Raw genomic sequence first — 26,778 nt, 5'->3', positions numbered from 1 at the left:
ACACATAGTAATCAAAGTGCCAAAAATTCAAGACAATGAGAGAATCCTAAAAGCAGCAAGAGAGAAGCAACAGGTTACCTACAAAGGAAACCCCATAGGGCTCTCAGCTGACTTCTCAACAGAAAAATACAGGCCAGAAGGGAATGGCATGACTTAATCAAGGTCATGAAAAACAAGAATTTGAATCCAAGACTGCTCTACCCAGCAAGGCTATCATTCAAAATAGAAGATCAAATAAAGAGCTACTCAGACAAAAAAAAAGGCTAAGGGAATACATTAGCACCAAACCAGCACTGCAAGAAATGTTAAAAGGATTGCTGTAATTAGCAGGAGAAATAGGAAGAAAAATATAACCACACTAAACAAAAATGGCAATAAATAAGTACATATAAATAATCACCTTAAATGTAAATGGATTGAATGCTCGCATAAAAAGACACAGAATAGCTGATTGGATAAGAAAGCATGACTCATTTATATGTTGTTTCAAGAGACCCACCTCACAACAAAAGACTCACATAAGTTGAAAGTAAAGGGATGGAAAAAATCTTCCAAGCAAATGAAAAGGAAAAAAAGCTGGGATACCAATACTCATATCTGAATAAGTAGATTTCAAAATGAAGGCCATAACTAGAGACAAAGACGGCCACTACATAATATTGAAAGGATCTATCCAACAGGAAGATATAACCTTGATAAACATATATGCACCCAATATAGGAGCACCAAAATATATTAAAAATCTTCTGGAGGACTTCAAAGAAGAAATCGACAGCAAGACAATCATAGCAGGGGAACTTCAACACCCTGCTGATATCACTGGATAGATCCTCTAGACAAAAAATTAGCAAGGAAACAGAGACTCTAAATGAAGCACTAGACCAAATGGATTTAATAGATATCTACAGAGAATTACACCCCAAAACTACAGAATTCACATTCTTCTCAAGTGCACATGGGACATTCTCAAAGATAGACCACATGTTAGGGCACAAACTAAGTCTCTACATGTTCAAGAAGATTGAAATCATATCAAGCATCTTCGCAGATCACAATGGCATGAAACTAGAAATCAATTGCAAGAGGAGCATACAAAGACATTTGAACACATGGAAGCTAAATAGCATGTTATTAAAAAATGAATGGGTAACCGAGGAGATCAAGGAAGAAATTTAAAACTTCCTGGAAACCAATGAAAATGAAGACAAAACAACACAAAATCTATGGAATGCAGTGAAAGCAGTTCTGAGAGGGAAGTTCATAGCACTACAGGTCTACCTCAAAAAACAAGAAAAATCTCTAATAGACGATCTAACCTCACAACTTAAAGAACTTGAGAGCAAACAAACAAACAAAAAAACCCCAGAGCAAGTAGAAGGAAGGAAATAGTAAAGATTAGAGCAGAAATAAATGACATAGAGTCCAAAAAAACAATTCAAAGGATCAATGAAACGAAGAGCTGTTTTTTTGAAAAGATAAACAAGATTGATGGACCCTTAGGTAGAATCACCAAGAAACAAAGAGAGAGAACCCAAATACACAAAATCAGAAATGAAAGAGGAGAAGTACAACTGACACCACAGAAATACAAAAGATCGTTGACAGCTACTATGAACAATTATGTGGCAACAAATTCGATGATCTAAGTGAAATGGACAAATTTCTAGAAACACATAGTCTTCCATACTTGGACCAGGAAGAGATAGAAAACTTGAACAGACCAATAACAACAGAAGAAATTGAAGATGTAATCAAGACTCTCCCAGCAAACAAAAGCCCAGGCCCAGATGGCTTCATGGGGGATTTTACTGAACATTCAAAGAAGAACTAACACCCATTCTCCTCAAACTATTTCAAAAAGTTCAAGAAGAAGGAAGACTTCCAATCTCGTTTTATGAAGCCAGCATAATTCTAATTCCAAAACCAGAAAAAGACACTACGATGAAAGAAAACTACAGGCCAATATCCCTGATGAACATAGACACCAAAATCCTGAACAAAATACTAGCAAATCGAATCCAGCAATACACCAAAAACATTAAATACCATGACCAAGTGGGATTCATCCCAGTGATGCAAGGTTGGTACAATATTAGCAAATCAATAAACGTGATACACCACATAAATAAAATGAAGAATAAAAATCACATGATCATATCAATAGATGCCAAAAAAGCCTTCGACAATATCCATCATTCTTTTCTGATAAAAACGCTCAGCAATGTGGGAATAGAGGGATCATATCTTGACATAATAAAGGTCATAAATGAAAGACCTACAGCCAATATCATACTCAATGGGCAAAAACTAAATGCATTTTTCTTAAGAACAGGAACAAGGCAAGGATGCCCACTTTCGCCACTTTTATTTAACATAGACTGGAAGTCTTAGCCATAGCAATCAGACAGGAAAAAATAAAATAAAAGGGATCCAAATTGGAAAGGAGGAGGTGAAACTGTCATTATTCGCAGATGATATCATGCTATACGTAGAAAAACCCAAAGACTCCATCAAAAATTTACTAGACTTAATAAATGAATTTGGAAAAGTAGCAGGATACAAAATTAACGTCAAGAAATTGATGGCATTTCTATTCACCAATGATGAACTCACAGAAAGAGAAACTAAGAAAACAATCCCATTTACCATTGCGTCAAAAAAATTAAGATACCTAGGAATATACATAACCAAAGAAACAAAGGACCTATTCGCAGAAAACTACAGGTCATTGAAAAAAGAATTAGAGGAAGATATAAAAAAGTGGAAGCACATACCCTGTTCATGGATTGGAAGAATTAACATCATTAAAATGTCCATATTACCCAAAGCAATCTATAGATTAAATGCAATCCCCATCAAAATACCAATGGCATACTTCACAGAATTAGAACAAGTACTTCAAAAGTTCATATGGGGCCACAAAAGACCTCGAATAGCCACAGCAATCTTGAGAAAGAAGAACAAAGTAGGAGGAATCACATTACCAGATTTCAGGTTATACTACAAAGCCACTGTAATCAAAACAGCCTGGTACTGGCACAGGAACAGGCATATGGACCAGTGGAACAGAACAGAGAACCCAGAAATGGACCCAAGGCAATATGCTCAATTAATATTTGACAAAAGTGGCAAGAGCATACAATAGAGTAAAGACAGGTTCTTTAATAAATGGTGTTGGAAAAATTGGACAGCTACATGCAGAAAAATAAAACTAGACCATCAACTTACACCATACACAAGAATCAACTCAAAATGGATAAAATACTTAAATGTGACTCATGAATCCATAAAAATCCTAGAAGAAACTGTAGGCAACAAAATTTCAGACATCACATGCAGCAGAATTTTCACTGATATATCACCTAAGGCAATAGAAACAAAGGAGAAAATGAACACATGGGACTACATCAAACTCAAAAGCTTCTGCACAGCAAAAGATACAATCATCAAAACGGAAAAGCTACCCACTGTATGGGAGAGCATAATTGCCAATGATATATCATATAAGGGGTTAATTTCCAATATATATAGAGTGCTCATACAGTTCAACGAAAGGAAGACAAAGAACCCAATTAAAAAATGGACAGAGGAACTAAACAGATACCTCTCCAAACAGGACATACAAGTGGCTCAGAGACATATGAAGAAATGCTCAACATCACTAATCATCAGAAAGATGCAAATTAAAACAACAATGAGGTATCACCTCACACCTGTCAGAATGGCTGCCATCAACAAATCATCAAACAATAAGTGTTGGCAAGGGGTGTGGAGAAAAGGGGACTCTAGTACACTGCTGGTGGGAATGTAGACTGGTGCAGCCACTATGGAAAACAATATAGTGTTACCTCAAAAAATTAAAAATTGAAATTCCATTTGACTCAGTGATCCCACTTCTAGGAATATACCCTAAGGACCCTGAAACACCAATCAGAAAGAATATATGTACCCTCATGTTTGTAGCATGTACCCCCATGTTTGTAGCAGCACTATTTACAATAGCTAAGATCTGGAAACAACCCAAATGTCCATCAGTAGACGAATGGATAAAAAATCTGTGGTACATATACACAATGGATTACCACGCAGCTATGAGAAAGAAAGATCTCTTATCCGTTGAAACAACATGGAGGAACCTGGAAAGTATCATCCTAAGTGAAACAAGCCAAACACAGAAAGACAAGTATCATATTATCTCACTTATTTGTGGAATATAATGAACATAACAGTCTGAGGAATGGGGTAGTCCCAGAGACGTGGAAGTGGGGTATAGACTGACAATCCCCAGAAGAGGGGGTGGTGGAGGAGAGATAAACCACAGAACTTATATGCATGTATGCATGGACAATGGACATGGACAACAAAGCTGGGGACACGGCAGGGAGGGAGGAAGAGGAGGAAGTCAGTGTGGGAAAAAGGAGCAATATCTGTAACAAAAATTAATTAATAAAAAAAATGAAATAAAATAAAATGAGAGTGTTGGGTACAACAATCTCTCAGATCCTTTGCCCAAGCTCAGGTCTCTAAATCTTACATCAGCAGCACTTTCTTTTTATAGCATCTTGTACATTAGTCTTCTCTCCATCTCACTACTCAGGTTGAAACTTTTTGAAATGAAAATATTACTGCTGAGTTTGCTTTAAAGTACTGAATCTCAGTACAAAGGATGGGATTGTGTTACTAATTCTAATAATGACAATAATACAACTACTATGTTTAATGCTTAATGAATGCATTTGTGATTTATAGACATTATCTCAACAAACAGAACTATCTTGTGAACTATGTATTACTATTTCAAATTTTCATATTAGAAGAGCTAAAACCCAGAATTTAAGTAAACTGTCCCAAATGCAAACTAAAGCCATAATATATATATTTTCTTCCTCCCTCCTTCCCTCCCTCCCTCCCTCCCTCCCTCCCTCCCTCCCTCCCTCCCTGCCTCCCTCCCTCCTTCCCTCCCTCCCTCCCTCCCTTCCTTCCTTCCTTTCTTTCTTCACTCGAGGACATTTTTTTCATTTTTTGTTCATATAGAGTGGGAGGGAGAGAGAGGAAGAGAGAGAGAGAGAGAAATATCGACATGAAAGGGACACATCATTGACTGGCTGCCACCCACAGGACTCCAACCAGGGCTGGGAACAAACTGCAACTGAGGTACGCGCCCTTAGCAGAAACCGAACCCGGTCTCTCTGGACCGCTGGCCGATGCTCTAACCGGTGAGCAAAACAGGCGAGGGCTAAAGCCATAATATTAATAAGACATTTTATTTTCAGAATGTTGGGTCATACTTTTACACTCCAGTTTACAGGGAAGAACTGTCAGGGTAATGGGAAGCATGAATGAGTTCATCTGTGACATGTATAAATTTTTATAAATCTGCACATAAATTCACTATGAACTCATTTCCTCTTGCAAACAAAAACTCCTCATACAAAAAGATAAATTTGCAGCTCTAATGCTGTTTTTATGGTAAGATGAAAACATGCACAGGTAAATTCAAGATAGTGTTACTGGAACCATAGTAAAATAAAATCTCAAAAATAAAAATGGAATCTTGGAATTCAGGAAACTAGCAACAGAAAGAATTACTGTTAAAAATGTAGGCATTCATTTTTAATATTCTAGAAAAAGACAAATGGAAGATAATTATGAGTGTAATTTCCCATAAAGCTAATTAATATTTTATCAGTAAAGTAAAAAATGTTGTGAAAAATTATGCAAATCATATGTATCATATATAGTAGTGAAATGGATTTATTTTTATTTGTTGTTGATGTTATTACAGATGTCCCTCATTTTCCCTCCCTTTACCTACCTCCACCAGCCCTTGCTGCCCCACCATCTGGCCATTACCACACTGTTGTCTGTGTCCATGGTCTAGGTATATATGCTCTTTGGTTAAGAGAAATAAGAAAGACAGAGAAAGACAAATACCATATGATCTCACTTATATGTGGAATCTAATGAACATAATAGGACCAGAGGCATGGATACTTATAATAGACTGACAGAGGTCAGAGGGGAGGAGAGTGGGGGGAGATGAAATAAAGGGTATAATAGATTTGTTATTTAAAACTATTTTTTTCTTTATCGATTTTAGATAAAGAGGAAGGGAGAGTGAGAGAGAGAGAGAGAAATATTGATGAGAGAGAACATTGATTGGCTGCCTCCTTCATGCCCCCCACTAGTGATTGGGCCCACAACCTGGGCATGTGAACCAGTGACCTCTTGGTGCATGCGTTGATGCTCAACCACTGAGCCACACCAGCCGGGCAGGTACAATGGATTTAAATTAGAATTTTTTTCTTTTTTTTTAAGTAATTCTTTTGAAAAATAGATAGACTATTATTGACAGTGTAGAACTGAAGACACACAGTATAATAACTTATATGAAAACTGCCAATTAGAATATAGACAATCCATATTCTAACTATCCATCTTAGTATACTGTCCTGTGAACTGGCCCTGATGAGGCTTTCTAGCCTATCGATTGGGAACCAACACTGTTCTTGCTCTGAAATGAGCAACGGGTACTGTCATATCTAATTCTTTTTGGTAGACCTTATCTTGGTTTTGCCTCTTATGCACTTATTCAGCTAATTTCTCAAAGGGAACACTTTGCAGGATTAAAAATTTAGAATGAATATTTGTACTACTGCATTTCTTCGGATGGATGCTTTATTTCACAGTTGCAACTAGAAATCTATGTATCAAATATATCCAGAAGTTGTTTGTTGTTTTGATATGCCTTATGTTGGCTCTCATACTGCTTCGTTTTGCTTATCAATTACATTAATATTTCAAGATGTTCTATTCTAGTCAAGAAGAAAGGTTTCAATATACTGAAGTTCTGTCAATGAAGGATGGTGATAAGAAGGGGACAGAAACTAATAAGGTGAGCCTTACTATTCATTGCTTCAGCTTACTGTCTTGAGAGAGTTTCTAGGCCACTGTGCAAGGGGAGGGGGCCCAGATGGAATCCATTGGATTCTCTGAGTTAAAAAGACAGAGCTGCCCAGCCGTGTGGCTCAGTGGTTGAGTGTCTATCCATGCACCAAGAGGTCGCTGGTTCAATACCTGGTCAATGCATATGCCCAGGTTGTGGGCCTGATCCCCAGTGGTGGTGGAGGGGCATGCAAAAGGTGGCCAATTGATGTTCTCTTTCATCGATATTTCTATCTTTCTCCTTCTCCCTTCCTCTCTCTGTAAAATCAATAAAGAAAAAAATTTGTTTAAATAAATATAAAGACAGAGCTGAAAATCTGAGAAGACAAAGGCAACTAGAGGTTACAGGAAATACTATTAAAAAAAAAAAAACTGAAGAGAGAAAAACTCCAACAATCTACGGAGGGCTCCTCTTGAGGACTCATATGAGCAATGATAAGTGCATGCATGCAATGAAACTACCCAAGACCAGGTGAAGAGCCACGGAAAGGAACTGCAGGAAGTACTGGTCAGCACTCCCAAAGGCCAGGAATGATGCTTGTGTCTACTGGGTGGACTAGAAAACCTTGTCACTTATGAGTCAATAGATTCAGAAGAGTCCTGGTTCAGTACTGAGGAATAATTTGTCTTTAGTTAAGCACTATTTCATTCTCACTTAACAAAACTCAAAAGCACCCTAGCCAGTTTGGCTCAGCGGTTAGAACATCAGCCTGCAGTCCAGAGAGACCCGGGTTCGGTTCCCGCTAAGGGCATATACCTCGGTTGCAGTTTGTCCCCGGCCCTGGTTGGGTCGTGCGGGAGGCAACCACTTGATGTGTCCCTTTTACGTCGATGTGTGTCTCTCTGTCTCTTCCTCTCTCTCTCCCTCCCACTCTATCTGAACAACAACAACAAAAATAAAATATGGAAAAATGTCCTCAGGTGAGGATAAAAAACAAAACAAAAAAACTCAAAAGCAAGATTTAAAGAACCAAACTATTTCCATGCAGTCTCATAACAAAGTCAAGAAATGTATAGGATGCAAAAAATATCCAGCAACCATCAAGATAATGTTTGCATTGCCTGTCATACAATATAAAATTACCAGACATGTGAAGTAGCATAAAAATATGACACACAATGAAAAGAAAAAAAATCTATCAATAAAAACTGATACAGACATTAGAATTGGCAGTCAAAGACAACAAGAGTTATTAAAAGTTTTGCATGTGTTCAAAGAATTAAGTAGAACAATACAATATGAAAGGAATGAGTAAACAAGCCACAGTGGTAAGTAAACATTTTCAAAAGGCACATGTGATAAAGGACTCTTATCCAAAATAGTCAAAGACCTCTGGAAACTCAGCAATAAGAAAACAGCCTGATTAAAAATGGGTCACAGACCTTTAAAGACACCTCACCAAAGAAGATACACAGATAATAAATAATGATATGAAAAGATACTCCATGTTATATGTTAACAGGAAAATGCAAATTAAAATAACTACAAACTACCACTATACAGATATTAAAATGGACAAAACTCAGAACACTGTCAACACTTAATGCTAGAGAGGATATGAAGCAACAGAAAGTCATATTCATGCTGGTGAGAAAGCAAAAGATAGAACTACTTGGGAAGACAATTTGGCAGCTTCTATAACACAAACATACTTTTACCATATGATCCAACAATCATGCTTCTTGGTATTTATACAAATGAGCTGAAAATATATCCATACAAAAACCTGCATACAGACGCTTATAGCAACTTTACTCGGTTACTCAGCCATAACTTGGAAGCAACCAAATACTCTTCAGTAGGAGAATAGGATACATAATCTACACAATGGAATCTTATTTAGTGCTAAAAAGAAATGAACTATCAAGCCATGAAAAGACATAGATGAACCTTAAATTCATGTTACTGAGTGAATGAGGCCCATCTGAAAAGGCTGCATACTGTATAAGTTCAACTGTAGTTGACCTTTGAACAACATGGGTTTGAACGGCAAGGATTCACTTATATACAGATATTTTTTTCAATAAACACAACTGGCCCTTCTAATTAGTGAGTTTCACATCTGCTGCTTGAACCAACCATGGATCAAAATCAGTATCTTTTCATTTCTAACTGGTTTCCCAAACTGTGGATTCCCAACCGCAGTTTTGGCTTCTTAGTCGGTTGAATCTGCTGATGCAAAAGGATGACTGTAGAGTCTGTAGTTATACCCAGATTTCCAACTGTGCAGGTGCAGTGCTTCTAACCCCCCAGCTGTCAAGGGGCAACTGTATATGACATTCTGGAAAAGGCAAAATTATGGAGACAGTGAAATAATCAGTGGTTGCAATGTCTTTGGGAAAGGGAAGGGATGGATAGGTAGAACACAGGATATTTAAGGCAGTTAAAATATCCTGTGTAATACCATAATGATGATACATGTCTCTATACGTTTGTGCAAACCCATAGAATGTACAACACCAAGAGTGAACCGTAATGTAAACTATGGACTTTGAATAATAACGATGTGTCAGTATAGGTGCATCATTTATAACTAATGCACTGCTCTGGTGGGGAAAGTTGACCACAGGGAAGACTATGCAGATGCAGGGGGTAGGAATTGCATTGGAAAATAGAACTTCTCTCAAAAAAAATAGTTTTAATAAAAAGAAAAACATTAAGTGAAGACATAGAAGATGCAAAGATCCATTTTGAACTTCCTGAGATGGAAACTAAAATGTGAGGTAAAGATATAGTGGCTTGAATTAATAGTAGATTAGACATTACAAAATAGAAATGTTACTAAACTTAAACACATAGGAATAAAAATAATCCAAAGTGAAGCACAGAGAAAGAGAGAAGGAGGGAGAGGGAGAGAGAGGAAACGAGAGCATCAGTGGGCCTTGGGACAACTTCAAGAGGCCTAACACATACATATACATGGAATCTCCAAAACGTAGGGGCAGAAAGAATATTTAAAGAAATAATGGCCAAAAGTTTTCCAAAGTTGAAGAAAACTGCAGACCTACAGTTTTAAGTAGCTGAACAAACCCTAAGCACAGAAACAAAAAGAAAAGGACACCATGGAACATCGTAATCAAATTGTAAATGAATAAAGAAAACAAAGTCTTGAACGAAGCATAGTAAAGGGTAAAGGGGGTCAAACATATGGTGACAGAAGATTTGACTCTGGGTGGTGGGCACACCATGCAATATACAGATAATATATCATAGAATTATACACTTTAAATTTATATAATTTAATGAAGTAATGTCACCCCAATAAATTAATTTTTTTAAAAAAGCAAGTAGAGGGTAAAAATAAAGACATGGAGGAACATAAATGAGGACAACGGATTTCTCATTGAAGATAACAAAACACTTCAAACACAAAGACAATAAAGCAGCATCTTCGAAGTGATTTTGAATGGCATGCAGAATCATATGATTTTTCCAATAGATGTAGTAAAAGTGTTAGACAAAATATAACATCCATTTCTGATAAAAACTCTTGGTGTACTGGGAATAGAAGATGGCTGTCTTTACTGGATAAATGTCATTTGCAACAAACCTACAGCTAATATCATAGTTAATCAAAAGTGTTTTCCATCTAAGTTTGGGAAGAAGGCCAGGATGTCTGCTCTCATCACTTCCATTTAGCATTGTCCTGGAAATCTTAGCCAGGGCAATAAGACAATCAAAACTGTGTTAGGCTTTTTTTGTGTGCGTGCATGTGAAAAATGATAAACTGATTATAATATTCTTATGGAAATAATTCAAAGATTCTAAAATAGCTAAAATAACTCTGCAAAAAAAAAAAAAAAAAAAAAACTTGGAGGACTAAGACTACCTGATTTTGAGACTTACAGGTCAAGTTGTAGTAATCAAATCCATGTGGTATTGGCATCCAGATGGATAAGTACCTCCATGGAAGAAAACAGATAATTCAGAAATAGATCCGGACACACAAAGACAGCTGAATTTCATTAAATGTATAAAGTGATTTAGTAAAGAAAAGATAGCACTTTCTAATAGCCACATGCAAAATGATGAAATTGTGTCTGATTTATACTATATTCATAAATTACATAAAAATGTGTCATAGAACTAAATGTACAACATAAAACTATAAAATTTATACAAATGCAAAAACAAAAATGGGTATAATATTTGAACAGACACTTAAAAGTGAAGGAGAGCACATAAACACATGAAAAGATGCCTAAGGTCATTAGTCATTAGAGAAATGCAAGATAAAAATCACTGTAAGGTACCCCTGCACACATTAGAATGGCTGAAGTTTAAAAAAAAAATTATTTTCCTTTATTGACCTTAGAGAGAGGGGAAGTGAAAGGGAGAGAGAGATAGAAACATCGCATTGATTGGCCGCCTCCTGCATGCTCCTCACTGGGGATTGGGTCCACAACCTGGGCCTGTGTCCTGATGAAACTGTGACCTCTTGGTGCATGGGTCGATGCTCAGCGGCTGAGCCACACCCACTGGACAACAATGGTTAAAGTTTAAAAGACTGGCCTTAGCAAGTGTGGGAAGAATGTGTATGACCTAAAATTCCCATGTACTGGTGGTGGAAATGTAAAATGGTGCAACTTGGGAAAGTGTCTTAGAAATTTAGCATATTCCTAATATATGTCCAACTATTCTACTCTTAGGTATTTATTTAAGAGACATGTAAACATATATTGATACCAATATATGTGCACAAGTATTTCAAACTGCTTTATTATTATAATTTTTAATCCTCACCTGAGGATATTTTTCTATTTTATTTTCAGATAGAGTATGAGGGCTAGAGGTGGGAGAGACAGACATCAACTGGTTGCCTCTTGCAAGACCCCGATGAGGGCAGGAGATGAACCACAACTGAGGTATGTGCCCTTGACTGAAATCGAACCTGTGACCCTTTGGTCTGTGGGCCAACACTCTAACCACTGAGCCAAACCGGCCAGGGCCAAACCACTTTATTTTTAATAGCTAAAAACTAAAAACAAACCAAATATCCACCAAAAGGTGAATGCATAAACTGCCATATTTTGATACAATGAAATGCTACCTGGCAATACAAAGAAACTATTGCTAAACCCTATATGGATAATCTCAAAATAACTGCCGAGTGAGTGGAACCACACAGAAGAGTGCATATCCAATTATCTATTTGTATAAAATTCTAGAAAATAAAAAATGCTCCATAGCATGGTGAAGCAGATCAGGGATTGCCCTGGTTTGGGCGGAGTTAGAAGGGATGGCTTCAGTGGGGCCTGGGAACCATTTGAGGTGATGGGTATGTTCATTCTCTTGTCTCTGGTGATGATTTCATGGAGGTTTACATATGTAAAACTTTAAAATTCTACACTTTAAATATGTAGATTGTATGCTTTGTCAGTTATAGCTTAATAAAGCTGTTTTTAAATTTTCCCATTTCCAGCTTCTCCCGGGACACTGGTTCTCTCTGCATTGCATCTAGGTGTCTGTGTGGTGCCAGAAGCTGTCCCTGTCCTAGCAGCCGCTTGCTGTCAGGTTGGCCACAGTCCCTGTCCCTCCCCTTTGCTGCTGTTATCCTGTTTAATTCATTTACTTGACTGTCTTAGGAATTCTAATTCATGACCAGTGATTAATGTCTTGTCTTCAGTTAAAAAACAAAGTAATATTATGCTAAGTGAAAAAAGCCAGTCAGAGAAAGACAAGTACCATATAATTTCACTCATATGTGGAACCTAACGCACAAAATAACAGACAAAACAGAAACAGAATCATGGCCAGAGAACAGACTAAAAGCTGTCCGAGGGAGGGGTTGCAGAGCTGGGTGAAAAGGTGAAGGGATGAAGCATAAAAAGCCCCAGTAACCTCCCAGACACAGACAACATGGTGATTACAGAGGGAAAGCACAATGGAGGGCTGGGCCGTAGAAGAGAATAAAGGTGGGGATAAACGGATAAATGGTGATGGAAGGAGACTTGACTTGGTGGTGACCACACAATATCATATACAGAGGATGTGTTATAGAATTGTACACCTGAACCTATATACTTTTATTAACCAAAGTCACCCTCATAAATTCAGTAGAAAAAAACATAAAGAAATATTAAAATAGTTTCTTCCATACTCTGAAGGGAGAAACAATCCAAATCTCTTAACTCAGTCTATGGTATTCTCTGTTATTTGGTCCCAACTGATTTTTCAAACCTATTTCTTAACACTCCTTTGAGCAGCGCAGATACACAGGAAGCTCCTATCCCTTACACACTATTGCCCATATTCCTAAACAAGCTGTGTGTGTTGGGTTTGCTTACTCAGCATGTTAATGAGAGCCATGTTTAAACTATTAGCAAAGAGAGAAGGAGGGGGGGGGAGGGCCACCTTTATATTCATAGTTAGAGATTTTCGTTTCTACCAAATAGCAGTTGAAAGTCATTTAATGTCTCTTCAAGGAGAAGGTGTAGAAAGAAAAGAATCCTTGACAGAAAAATGATTTCCTGTTGTTTGGTGTAAGATACAAGAGGTTTAAAAATAAATGACCTTGGAAAATGAGAGGCTGTAAAAGTTATGATCAACCATTTCATCAGCATAGGCTGGTGTAGATGTGGTGGTCAGGTGTTACCCAAAGTCTTTCTATTGTCTTTAGCCATAAATCCTCAGATGTGAAGGTATTGCTGAATCAAGTCTGTAAATTCCTAGCTATGTTAGGTCAAGCCGTTATAGAGCAGGCTGTAATCTTTTTTTTTTTCCCTGCAAAGTCACCCAAACCATGTCACATTTTCTTATTTTTCTTATTTGAAATATTCTTTTTATCACTTGCTTCCAAAGTTGAACAAATATATAATAAATCTTATGAGAATATTATTATGTGAGTTTATAACATTTTTGTAATTTGCATAAATACTGTTAAAATGAGATAATTGCTTGTATGTTTTGCATGCCTGTCTTAAAGTTATGCTCAACTATTTTATTATTTGTAATAGTTTCACATTTTATACTTACAAATAAAACTTCTCATCCCATACTGGATTCAAGTTTCCAAAAATAGTTTTAGTCCTTCTTTTGTTCTTTCCAACTTGAACCGTAACATACGGGTCGCTCGACCCTGTTTTGTCCTTTGCCTGCAAGCCTTGTGCAGAAACCACTGAAATAACAAAAGTGAACATTTTTATATAAAAATTTCCCCAGAAACACATACTAATAATGAAGGAAACTTTTCTATCACTTTGTCCCTAGGTTTAAAGGTATACCCCCATTCCTTTAATCTCATGAGCAACAGGACTTTAAAAATGTTTAATAAAATTACGAATATACTGAACATTAAAACCTTCCTTTGGATTAATATAGTTTTGCCTGTAACTAATATAATTTTTCCTATAATGAATATATATATATATATATATATATATATATATATACACACTCATATATCACTGCATACATGTATATAGAAATAATCATGCATATACAATATGCAAAAAATTCCCCAACATAATTCAAAGGCCTGTAATTTAAAATGTATTTATTTTTGAGTTTGCTGTCAGTAGTGATCAACTCAACCCAATAAAGGAAGCATCTTTATTCTACCTTGTAAATACTGTATCAGTACATTAAGAAAGAGCCTGGATCAATCTCAGCATAATGACGCACTTACTGTTACAAGCAACTTCAGAAGATCAAATGATCAAACATCACTAAACTCAAATTTTCTTGACTCAAGTATCAAATGAAGGAAGGTTATTGATCCAGGAATAAGTAAAATGATATTTGTTTTCTTATTAAGAAAAACTGACTGAAGAAATTATTGGCTACTCTTATAATTTATCAGTGACAGGAAGCAACAAAGCTAACAATTAATAATCTCTTATAAAAGGCAGGATATTGAGGAGGATATTGTAAAACAGAACCTTCCTCCACTAGAAGAGCTTTTGATTAGACAAAGACACAGCTTTTGATTAAAACAAGACACAGATAGGATAAGTTACTTCAGTTATCTAGTATATATTTTAGAAATCTGAAGTATCAATTAAACTTCCTGTCAATATTGATAACTTTGAAAATTCTATTTATTTTATCTATTTATTTATTTTATTTTTTAGCAGTGATTTCCAAGACACATAAAAACTCAATGTGGGGTACAAATTTTAAAGACTTATTTTTACCTGTAATGGTTATTTTTGCTGACCACTTAGATGTCCCATCCAATACACTCTGTTTGGCTGCCTTTGTGTACTGCACAAAGTCTTCTTTAGAAATCTGAAACATTTCTTGAATTACTTCAAACACCTCTGGCCTATTTTTTTCCCTGATCTTCATTCTTTCTTTCATAGCTGTGATAATGGTCTGAGCCTTGTCCTCGGCGCCATGCTTGGAACTCTTTTCCGCTGCTCCTGTAACGGAAAAATCAATGGCAGTGTAAATGTGTGTGCAGTCACTTTCTGTTGGCCCAAGAAAGGGAGAAGAAGAAGAAGGAATATGAGAATGAATGAATGCTTTTATTCTGAGGAGTCAGGGTGGTTTTTTGAGAAAATATCAGGAGAACGAGTCACAATGCTGAGATTCAGAACAATTTGTATTTTTGACAAGTGAATAGACCTCAGCGATCCCTAGTTTTCTCCCTTGAATTATTGGACTAAATCAGGGGTTGTGCAAATATTTGGTCTAAATTCTCAAAAATAAATGTCAAAAACCCAACAAAAGAATGTACCCAATCAAATGTGTTATGTACTACACATATTTACTCAATGGATAACCAAATCAAATTGGGAAATAGATTGGGTATATGGCAAATGTCAAAACCAATATTTCAAATACCTGTGTTCATCCAGAGTGTGTAATTATCTTTAATTAATGGGATTTATTATAATGAATTAATTTTTCTTATAAAATAAATACCACCACTATTTGTTATATTTTGAAATATAAAGTAAGATTTTACTTGAAATGAAAGTGATTCTGCTGTTCAAAACAGATCAGAAAACCACTGGACTAGAAAACCTGTAAAGTATCTAATAGACCACAGATTCAAATGATCATTTTCTTATATGGCCATAGTTTTGAACAATCTGAATCTTAACTTTCCACTCAAAACTCTTTTAATTTCCAGGACATTGTTTTTCTATGATCGGTCTCAACTTTCTGGGCATTTCTGTCTATAACACAAATCCTTCTGGCAGTGAAGGGTTTCCAGTTGTCGATTTCTGGATTCCTCACCTTTTCCAACTACCAGCCAGATATTCTCAACGCTCTGTCTGGCCTCTGGGTTGCTCAATCTTCCAGAACAAGTAAACAGTGAACCATGATTTCAACTCTCGTAATTCTTCAGTGAGTTTGAAGTGAGAAAGCAAAAGCCTATGTACCAGTGTCTACAGAAATCAAACATCCATTGGCACAAAACCAACTAAGGTGTAGTGAAAAGAGTAAGAAACTTATGTTCATAGCTAGTAATTGTTCTAATATTAATCTACATGACTAAGTATTGCTTAGCTTGTATTACTGACTTTTTGAAATATTATATTTCTGAAAATAGTCATATTCATACAATATTTCATAAAATCTTGAAATTACATGGGATAAGTTATCTGCACAATTACTACCAGAAAGATAGCCTTCGTAATGGTCTTTGAATCTAATTCTGCGAATTTTAAGCCAATGTAAGTATAGAAACTAAGACAAAAGAGAAAAGGTCAACTACTAACTTGCCTTTTTATAAATTTACACACAATTCAACAGTAGTAATTTAGTGAAAATCTTTATTTATTTGAAAATATAACATTTGTTTACTAAAGTAGAAAAGTACATTGATAATGATCAAGGTGTAATTAGAGAAAGTTAAAAAAGATGAATGTTCTAATGGATAGAAAGAGTAGATTCCCTTTATTTATCTTAAAAAACAAAACAAAACAAAAAACCTTTGAGGACAAATTACATTTTAAAAAAATACTAAAAATTAATGTATTCCATTTAAGGTAATTTGCCATTCTGAATGCCCTAGTCATCTGTTAAAACATGCCTTAGAACAGCTACACGTTTGTACATTATGTACCCTTAAGCAATTAAGCTTAATTATGTTTGTCAATAACTGTAGACAAAAAGGGACCACTTACTAAACCTGACAAGCTCAGGGGAGGCCTGCATGGCAGTCTTACAACAGAGACCCAAAGGAACCACATAGGATAGTCTAATTAAAAAAAAACAAAAAAACTAATAGCAGTTCATGGTGGGTAGTCATGTTCTAGGGCACTATTTTTTCCTTACAAAGGTGAATCTTTACCTTAACTGAGCCAGTCTGTTCTCTTTTTGCATCTAGGACAACATGCCTTTGCAGTAACAAGGTAATTTCTCCTCAAAGCACAATCACTACACCAGAGCAGAGACCACAAATCCCCTCTTTGTTACAGTTATGATGTTAATTGTTAACTTCTTGTACCCACCTATGTAAAAGAAGTATGTGTCATTCATTTTGCTGTTTTTTTAAATTTTCTTTTCTTTATTGATTTTTAGAGAGAGAGGAAGGGAGAGGGAGAGAGAGACAGAAACATTGATGAGAGAGACCATCGACTGACTGCCTCCTGCACACCCCTCACTGGGGATCAGGCCCACAACCTATGCATGTGCCCTGACCGGGAATCGAACTGATGACCTCTTGGTGCATGGGTTAATGTTCAACCATGGAGACACACCTGCTGGCCTCATTTTACTTTTTATCTAATCCCAGAGGTACCCCCACCCCTACTTTGCTTTCTCTCACCTCCCTTAGAGATCACCAATGGATTTCATGTAACCCACTTATGCCTCCTCTTTTTATTGTAACATATAAAATAAGGTGCAAAACTAACATTCTCTGGAGCATTTTCTCAATCCCCTGAGGTTTTGCTTCCCAGCAACTATAGTCAGTTTGTCACAAATAAACTGGTAAAAATTCTTACATGTTCAGACATTTCTTATGTTGACATAATTAACTTCACAGTACATAATTCTTACAAAGCAAAATTAGTTTTGGCTAGACTAAATACTAGTTGCAACTGTTGCCATTGTAACTAGCTAGTTAATATTAACAATAGAAAGAGAACAAAAGGAAGGCCAGACATTATATGCATGGTCATCTTGGCAGCTTTACCAGGAAACTGCAGTTTCACACTCCCCAGGGAACCACCCATCCATTCCCTGCAAATCACTGGGGAAGGGGTCCAACTAAGGAGAAGATGGGCATATATGCACAGTGAAGTTGAGATGACATAGGGAAGATGCTTGCCTGTCAGTCTAATTTGGAAGAAAGATAATTGGCTCGGATGGGGGTGGGAAGGAACAAGAGCAAGCACTTGAAATCCTGAAGGGTTGATTGGTTAGGCTTCTAGTTATAATTCCCCAAAAATTCTATCTCTCTTCCTTGTTTGCTCTTGCACTCCTGTTTCTTGCTTGCTCTGTGACCCGCACTTGCCTGTGCACTCCACAGCCATGTGGCCTTAAGCAGCTGCATGGCCCTTGGCCATGTGGATCCCACACACAATAGACTGCAGCTGGGAACACAAGCTACGCCAGCCACATGCTGGACTGGACTGTGCTTTAATATGGAGCAGAAATTCTGGGCAGTGGCTTTAATCCTTGCCCTGCTGAAGACACAGCTAGAGTTTTCCATGGTGTGACAGAGGGAGATGGGATCTTGGAGGAAAACCCCCTCTAATTTTACATCACCATTACCTCATCCTCCTGTTGGAGCCTCAGGAAATTATTTTCCCTGAGGTATCCCCAAGAGCTCCACGTCCACTGGTAACAGGTGGGGACATAGGAGGTACCTCACCGATACTAGAACTATTCAATGGGCAGATTTCATTACAAATACTGAAATGGTCACTAAATAGAAAGAACAGTGATGGCTTGAAAAAGTTACCTGCAAGATTCAAAGTGCCCCAAATGTTTGGTTTGCAAAGGCCATTCATTATAAAAATGTTCAAAGAGTTAGAAATATCACAAAAATTTTGATTTCCTCCAAATTTTCAAAACAACTATTATCTTTGTAATAATAAGTGCTTCCAAAGGCTCCAGAAAAGAGTATGAAAGTCCCCAAGAAGTAAATATATTTTGGATTTTTTTTTTTCTAAATTTAGGAAGAGCCACCTGACCACCACCCACATAACAAATGCTCATTCAAGTAAAAACTACTAAATTCAAGACTGGAATGTCAAGAGATTTTTCATGTAAAGGAATCAAATCTCTGTGCTTAACAACTGCTTCTTGAATGCTTTTAGAGAATTTGTTAGGAAAGCATCACAATTTCCTTTACAAATATTTTTGATTTTGGAGCAGAAGATCTCTAACTTATGCATACAACAGACCCATACATTGTGAAATCGCCAGTCAGGGAGGGTAGGTTAGCCGAGACTGGTTTAAGCCTTTTTTTTTACCTTTTATTTCTAGTCAAAAGATACACAATTTTTAAAAAGTTCTACTTTTATATTTTTGATCTGAAGAAAATAATTTAACTTAAATCTGTTTAGTTCAGAGATAGAAAGTTCATAATTAACACTTTGTCACTGATCTGTACTTTCTACTGCCCTACTGTGTATCAAACCAACATATATTGTCTTTTTTAAAAAAAATATAACTATTTCTTAAACAGGTACAATTGGTCCTGAATTTCCAGCCTTTTGGGTTTATTATTTTCAAGTCATCAGGGATAAACTTACATTTGCATTTATATGAGTCTTCCTTCAAAGTGACTGATAGAAGGTCTAGTAGCTTAATTGAAATATAGTAATATGTCAACCAGAGATACAAAATAAATGAAATCAGAGGAGATAATGTACAGTGAAACACTTTCTAAAGTATAATACATTATACAAATGAAACGCATCATTGTTATTTTTAAAAACACTTAATTGACAGATCAGTCAATACAATCATGCCTAACAGCAAAGCTGCAAAAGAATTCAACCTTAAACAGAGACAAACATCCCACGTGATTCTCTTCTACATAATTTAATGAGACACCTAATTTTCCTTAATTTTTATCTATTACCCAAAACATCAATTTTATGTGAAATTCACAATTTCACCACATTTATATGGCAATTTACAATTTTAATGCATCTTCCAAATAATCACGTATGTATACATAACAACTGGGATCTTCTTCCTCTGTCTCACTCTCTTCTCTTTCCTACTTTTCTCAATAGCTGTTTCACAACACACTCACTCTCCTGACCTATCTCACCCCCATTACCCTCCATTCTCAGCATATGATCTTATCTCTTTCTTAACAGAAAAAGAAGCTTTCTAAAGTCAGTGGTCACATTTTCTCCCTACACTGCCACAGAAAGACAAACAACAACAACAACAAAAACCACAAACATGATTTATAGCATTCTGCGTAACTACACCTAACAGCGGATTTCAAGCAACTGCCTCACAAAATTCTTGAATATTTATGTCACAGCTACCTGAATGCACATATATGCTACATGCTACCTGCAAAGCCAACCTTAATTAATTGTGTTTTCATTAATCTAGCATAGAAAATAGGACACGATTAATAAAGAAGACCAGTCCTGGCTGGTTTGGCTCAGTGGTTAGAGCGTCGGCCCATGGTCCAGAGAAACCTGGGTTCGGTTCCTGCTAAGGGCACATACCTTGGTTGCAATTTGTCCCCAGCAGTGATTGGTCATGCAGGTGGCAGCCACTCGATGTGTCCCTTTCATGTCGATGTCTCTCTCTCTCTCTCTCTTTCTTCCTTTCTCTCCCTCCCACTCTGTCTGAACAAAAATGGAGAAATGTCCTCAGGTGAGGATAAAAAAAAAAAAAAGAAGACCAAATATTTCTTAGGGGAACCTAAAATAAAATGATTACTATATCTGAGTAATTTGGCTCTGGGTTGAACTTCATGTGTTAGAAACTTCTTATACACTCTGATAACAAGGCCATAATCCTGGAAAAAACAAGAATAAATTCAGTGTGAAATGGTAACCATGCTGTGGAATGCACCTTGTGAGTGAATATAAGGTGCATTCTAAATGTACTGGGCTGTTGGCTTCAGATTTGAAATTTCCTGAAAACAAAGGCTGTGTGCCCATCATTAGAAAGCAGAATTCGGTTGGCCTTTATATCTCATGCATGTAACAGTCAGTGTAAAACAAGGGCATAAGTCTAAATTCAAATGGAAGAAATATATCAAGAAAATCACTTTTAAATAAGACAAAAAGCATAGTGGCTCATGATGCTGTTGTACAGAAGAAAAGAGTCTTGGGTGTGAATCCTGGTTTGTCGCTTAATAATCACTTGAAATTTGATTAGTTACATTATATTATCTTTGTAAGCCTTAGTCTCTTCATCTGAAAAATAAAAGGAAAAAAAATAATAGTGCTTTCCTTAACAAAGTTATTGTACGGATTGAATGAGATAATGAATATAATTTCAATACCAATAATTGAACATGTATAGAGCTTTCAGAATGTCAAAAAGATGACGATATAAGTAATTTTTCCTTTTAAAAATACTTTTATTTATTTTAGAGAGAGAGAAAGGGAGGAGAGAAAGAGGAGAGATACACCTTAGATACACCTGCAGCCTGGGCATGTGCCCGGACTGGGAATCAAACCTGTGACCTTTTGGTGCACAGGACAATGCTCAACCAACTGAGCCACACTGGCCAGGGAGATATAAGTGATTATTAAGGACTTTCACATCAACAATAAATTTTATGTTTCTGAGCTTCGTAATTACTTGACCCATGAAGCAATTCCCTGAAAGCTCTGCCAAGGACAGTGCCACACGCAGTGTCTACCATATGTAAATGCTCTGTGACTATTTGCTAATTGGGAGTCACTGAAGTGCTAGAAAGTAAAAGAAAATAGAGTTCAAGAAACTAGAAGAAGTAATAATAATAAATATTTATTATAATATTAAGTATTATTTATAAGTACTATTTAGTATATTATTAACAAAATGAAACATATAGTTGGTAATCATAACTATAGTGATTATTATTTTACACCCATAAATCCTTACCTGCATTTGAGGCTGGTGAACCCCGAGGAGGTACGTGTTAACATGCATGAAAAAACACACAGAGGCCTCCTTCTGCCTGATACTGAGGCATTTCTCTCTGCAGGAGTCTCTAGTACGAAAAACTCTGTCGCTTTTCTTTTCCTTCCTGGTAAAATCATGTAGGTGGGTTTGCCTTCGGCGCCTCTCTGTGTTTTCCCCACGAAGTCATGTAGGTGGACATGCAGTGAGCATTTCTACCCTTCCCTTTAGTTGCTTTACACCCAAGATGATCTTTACCCTCCTCTTTTAACCTCCTTCATTCTTTTCCAGGAACCAACTCCCTGTCTTCAAGTCAGCCCCCTCCTTTTCCTTATACGATCAAAACCACACACTCCACACGACTCCTGGCAAACCCACAAAGGACTGGTGCTTAGCAGAAAGATAACTGGAGGAAGGCAGATTCGGCACAGCATTGCCCCCACTCCCACGGCGCCCTCTCACCGCCACGAGGGGAGTGCGGGCAGGTAGAGCTCTTTCAAGAAACTGCCACCTTCTACAGAGTGGCTTCAGTGTCAGTGAACTCGGGTCCAAAAACAACATTTCTTTCCTCTCCACCTATCCACTCTCACTACATTCAACAGTCCCATTCAAGCATTTAGAACAAGTTTGGAAATATTTGCATATTAAAGGAAGACAAAACCAGGAATCCACTCTCAGAATTGCATGTCAGAGCTACTACATCTCACAAGCATTATCTAGATACTTGCTTTTTAAAAAAGTCCTACTGATTTCAGAGTCAAAACCATGTATACAAATTAGGGGGACAATATAATTGTTAAAAAAAAAAAGTGAACAATTTCCACAATACTTTTACTATGTAAGGGAAGAAAGAAGAAAGCAAGGGAGAAAAGACTGTTCTGTTCTTACCATTTTTAGTTACCTAGATTTCTTCATGTCCTCTTCAAGAAACAAACAGAAAAAAAGATAAAACAAAGAAAAATTGGAACACTAGATTCTTTTAATTTATCTTTTCTTCAGTAGGTCCTGACACCCAGGAACCTGGCTGACACAGTGTTTCTAGAAGCTGGCCTGGTGCTCCCAGGAGGCCATGCTGTTCTCCTGTTGGACATGAGCAAGCTCACCTCACACCTCTGTGACAGTTTTGAAGTGACACAAATGAGGACACTTTATATTTGTGTCTAAGCACAAATGAAAACACGGTCACCAAATACCCAAATACCCAACACTCCCTCTTCTAGCTAAGTGACGACTGTTTCTTGACTAAGTACAGTGATCAGCTCCACTCTGATCTGCCCTCCTCTTAGGTAAGGTTCGGTGACCTGCAGCATCAGAGCCCTTCTCACTTCCAGACCACACCCCAGCCAGGGCGGAGCTCTGCTGTCTGAAACCTGCTCACTGAGACAGTGTGGTTCAGCCCGCTCTGCACTCTTCCTTCAGCAATGGGGAACAAGCTGAACTTGACAAACTAAGGTGTGTTCCTGGTGGTCTTAGCTGAAGGGCATTCACAGGTATTATTAATCCTTTCCACACATGTGGAAAATGATGCTCAGAGAGGTTTTACAAAATTCCAGTAGCAGCAGGATGTGGAACTAGACCCTTTTCAAGTAGCTCAGGAGGATGAAATTTATCCAATGCTTATGTTTATGTTGACTCCCTCTGTGACGTCATGTAAGGCATACTCACCCTTCTGTCCCCCTACAGTAGCCTCCCCTGCACCAGAAAACTGCTCCATTACTAGTTTATTCCTTGGGGCGGGGGGTAAGAATTGACTGTTATTGAAGTAACTTAACTATTGATTCCACTTTCACCGAAATTAACATCACATTGCTTCCTCTTTTGTGTTGTTGAAAATCAATGTAGTAAGTATGTCATTATAGGGGTATACTCAAGCCTGGTGCGTTGGCCACTGAGGACGAGCCTCGAGGCATCATCATGTTGGAAAGGTCTGTGGACCCAAGGTCTGGGCAGCACAGGATGTCTTACACCCAGGGTACTCTACGGGAGATTGGGAAAGCACTACAGATACAGTGCAGCAACGTTCTTGTGTTTTTGTTTTTTAATACCATAGGGCCAACTTTGCCTATTTCTTTAAAAATAGGAGAGAAACACTAGGCTTGTAGTTCACAGACCTGGGTTCTAACTCTACCTATAATATCTACTTGATTCTTTTTGACAAGATACTCAGTTGTGTGAACCTAGTGAAATCAGTAGATCTTAAAGGCTCCTCTAAAAACCTGTGGTTCTGTGAAAGAATAATCTTTATTTTATTTTTTTATCCTCACCCAAGGACATTTTTCCATTTTTTGTTCAGATAGAGCAGGAGGGAGAGAGAGAGAAACATCGACATGAAAGGGAAATATCTAGTGGTTGCCACCTGCACGACCAACCAGGGCTGGGGATAAACTGCAATCAAAGTACATGCCCTTAGAGGGAACCAAACCCGAGTCTCTCTGGACCGCAGGCCGACGCTCTAACCACTGAGCAAAACTGGCCAGGGCAATGATCTTTAAACCACTGCATGCTATTTCTAACTATAGTTCTTATGTCTTCATTTGTTGGTTAAATGACATTTACTAAGTAGCTAACAGTGCTTAAATGTGTGCTAAGTTCTGGGGAAATAAAGGCTATGTCTCCCTCTGTAGCAATGGATATACAGAATCCTACTTCTGAGCTTCCGGAGTATTCATTACATAAGCATATTTTGTATAATAGCTGTTGAAAGAGTAGATGTCACATGTTCCCAAGATATGTGTTCACATCTATTCAATCTGATTAAGTTTTAGAAAAGAGGTTTGAGCTGAGGGACAACATCAGTTATTTTCTTTCGAGTGAGGCAGTCTCAGAATAAAGCTCCTGCCCACAGACGCTGCTCACTTCAAATTACCAACTGTCTTAAGATACCACAGTTGAATCACGTGGTAACACAAATATAAAGGAAGAGAATCAATATCTAGTTTGCAGACAGGAGCACTCTAGCCAGATTTCCTAGTGCTGTCAATTTGAAATGGGTAATAATTAGGACACACGAGCTTTACACAAGTCAGTGGGGAACACACAGAATAAAAGAAGATGCTCCCAAGATGCTGTTTTCCTGAACTTTTGGTGGAATACTTTCTCTCCTTATCAGGCAGAATGTCTCTTCACTGGGGCTCTGGGATTCAGTCTTTGGAAGTGTGTAAGGTAGTAAGGGTCAGTTGGGTTAGGTACCATGATATTTCCACATTTTTTCCCCCCAATATTGAAGTTGTATCTATTTTACTTTGAAAAGATAAAGAAAACATTTTACATATGATCTCTCCTCTACATATGCTTCACTCTGCACACACTCTCATCCCAGCCAGTATGTACTTTTTTGGGGTGTTTTTTCGAGTTTAAAACTGCTACAATCACTGCAATGCCGAGTGCCTTATGCGTGATATTAACATCATTCAGGGTCACAAACTTTTCCTCTGCTGGCTACAATTCAGTTCTTAAGCCACCTAACGCTTTTTCAAAAACCAAAAAGAAAAACAGAGAAAGGAAGCTCTTTTCAGATAGCAAGGCCCGAATAAGTTAATTTTTTAAAAACTGCAGTCAGACTCTGGCCACTGCCACTGGTGTGGAACTGAGACAGAGAGGCAAATTGGTTCTTTCTCAGGGATCGATCTTTCTGTTTGCCTCTGGTCTCCTCTGCTCCTGCCTATAACTACACAGCTGCATCCCTGGGTCAGGAAGACAGTAGAGCGTAGGAACCATCACCATGTAAACTTAGTTAACGAGGAGCTGAGATGAGACTGTTTGGGGAACTTATCCGAAGCTTTCCTGTCTCTCTGAACCTTTGAAGAAGTACTGAAGCAGTGCGTGGGATTTTATAATCTTCCTATTTAATCCTAGTTGACTGCAAGTGCTAAGTCACAGACTCAAGACTCGATGGGAATGCAATACCAAACTCAAATCAATTTGAAGTAAATTTAAAGACTCTCTGTTTTGCACGGGTTAGTGGTCAGACCATGTGTAAAGTATTGTGTGTGTGTGTGTGTATGTGTGCATGGAGAGAGAGAGAGAATATGTGCGTAAATTGACGTACTGTAAAAAGGGATTAGCAGAATAATAAGGGTCCTAGAAACCTGAAGAGAACTATTATTTTCCAGTATTTGGAAAACTGTTTTATGCAATGGTAATTAATGTATTAAATGTTCTCTTCAGAGATAAGTTTGGCTTAAAGAATAGAAGTTAAAGGAGGCAAGAAGGATTTAGTTCAAAATTTAATTTATAAGCTAGAATTTTCCAGTGATAAATTCAGCTGTCTACCAAGGTATTACATTTTCCCTGGAGGTGTTCAAAGACTGAATGACCATTTTGGGAAGGAAATTAAAGAGCTTCCTCACAGGAGGTTGCATTAGCTACACTTTCCAACTCCGATTTCTCTTAATTTTTTATTCTTTCCTTCCTTTTCAGTGATGGCATGCAAGGACATATCTCACATAAGGTGCTCTCATTTGGAAACATCTGGCGGAAAGCCATGATCAAGAGAAATTTCTCAAAGAAATGTCGTTGTTTCTATAGGGAGAATTTGAATTTTACTGCGAGTTATTGTGGAAAGTGGTGAAGCTGAATTTATATTCTTGCAAAACCCATTTTTGTTCAACGTGACAGTTTGGGTATTAGCAAAAAAAGTGTGTGTTGTTTAAAAGTATACCCCTTTCCTAGAACATATATACCCACTCTCATTGTTTTGAACTATTGTTGATTCTCCCAAGTTATATCTGCATTTTAATGAGTAACCTCAATGTAAAACTTGCCTAATTTACTGGCCAATACCCAATGATATATACTGTCTTAGGAAATGGAAATAGATTATGAAAATGTTTCTCAAG

At 37.3% G+C, this 26,778-nt stretch overlaps 1 protein-coding gene across 2 annotated transcripts in view; it reads right to left on the bottom strand.

Annotated features, from left to right (window-relative positions):
- The window catches only part of UNC13C (unc-13 homolog C), a 561,286-nt gene that overhangs the window by 300,337 nt on the left and 234,171 nt on the right, over nucleotides 1-26,778 (bottom strand). For both annotated transcript variants that reach the window (XM_036264009.1, XM_036264019.1), the window contains 2 exons: nucleotides 15,082-15,309; nucleotides 13,922-14,063 (listed from right to left, as the gene is read on the bottom strand). In XM_036264009.1, the coding sequence (XP_036119902.1) occupies nucleotides 13,922-14,063; nucleotides 15,082-15,309 (370 nt within the window). The remainder of the gene's footprint in view (nucleotides 1-13,921; nucleotides 14,064-15,081; nucleotides 15,310-26,778) is intronic.

The sequence above is a fragment of the Molossus molossus genome, unplaced genomic scaffold (genome assembly GCF_014108415.1).
Source record: "Molossus molossus isolate mMolMol1 unplaced genomic scaffold, mMolMol1.p scaffold_m16_p_1, whole genome shotgun sequence".
Classification (NCBI taxonomy): domain Eukaryota; kingdom Metazoa; phylum Chordata; class Mammalia; order Chiroptera; family Molossidae; genus Molossus; species Molossus molossus.
The sequence above is the reverse complement of the archived record's forward strand: the minus strand, read 5'-3'. Positions and strand labels throughout refer to the sequence as shown.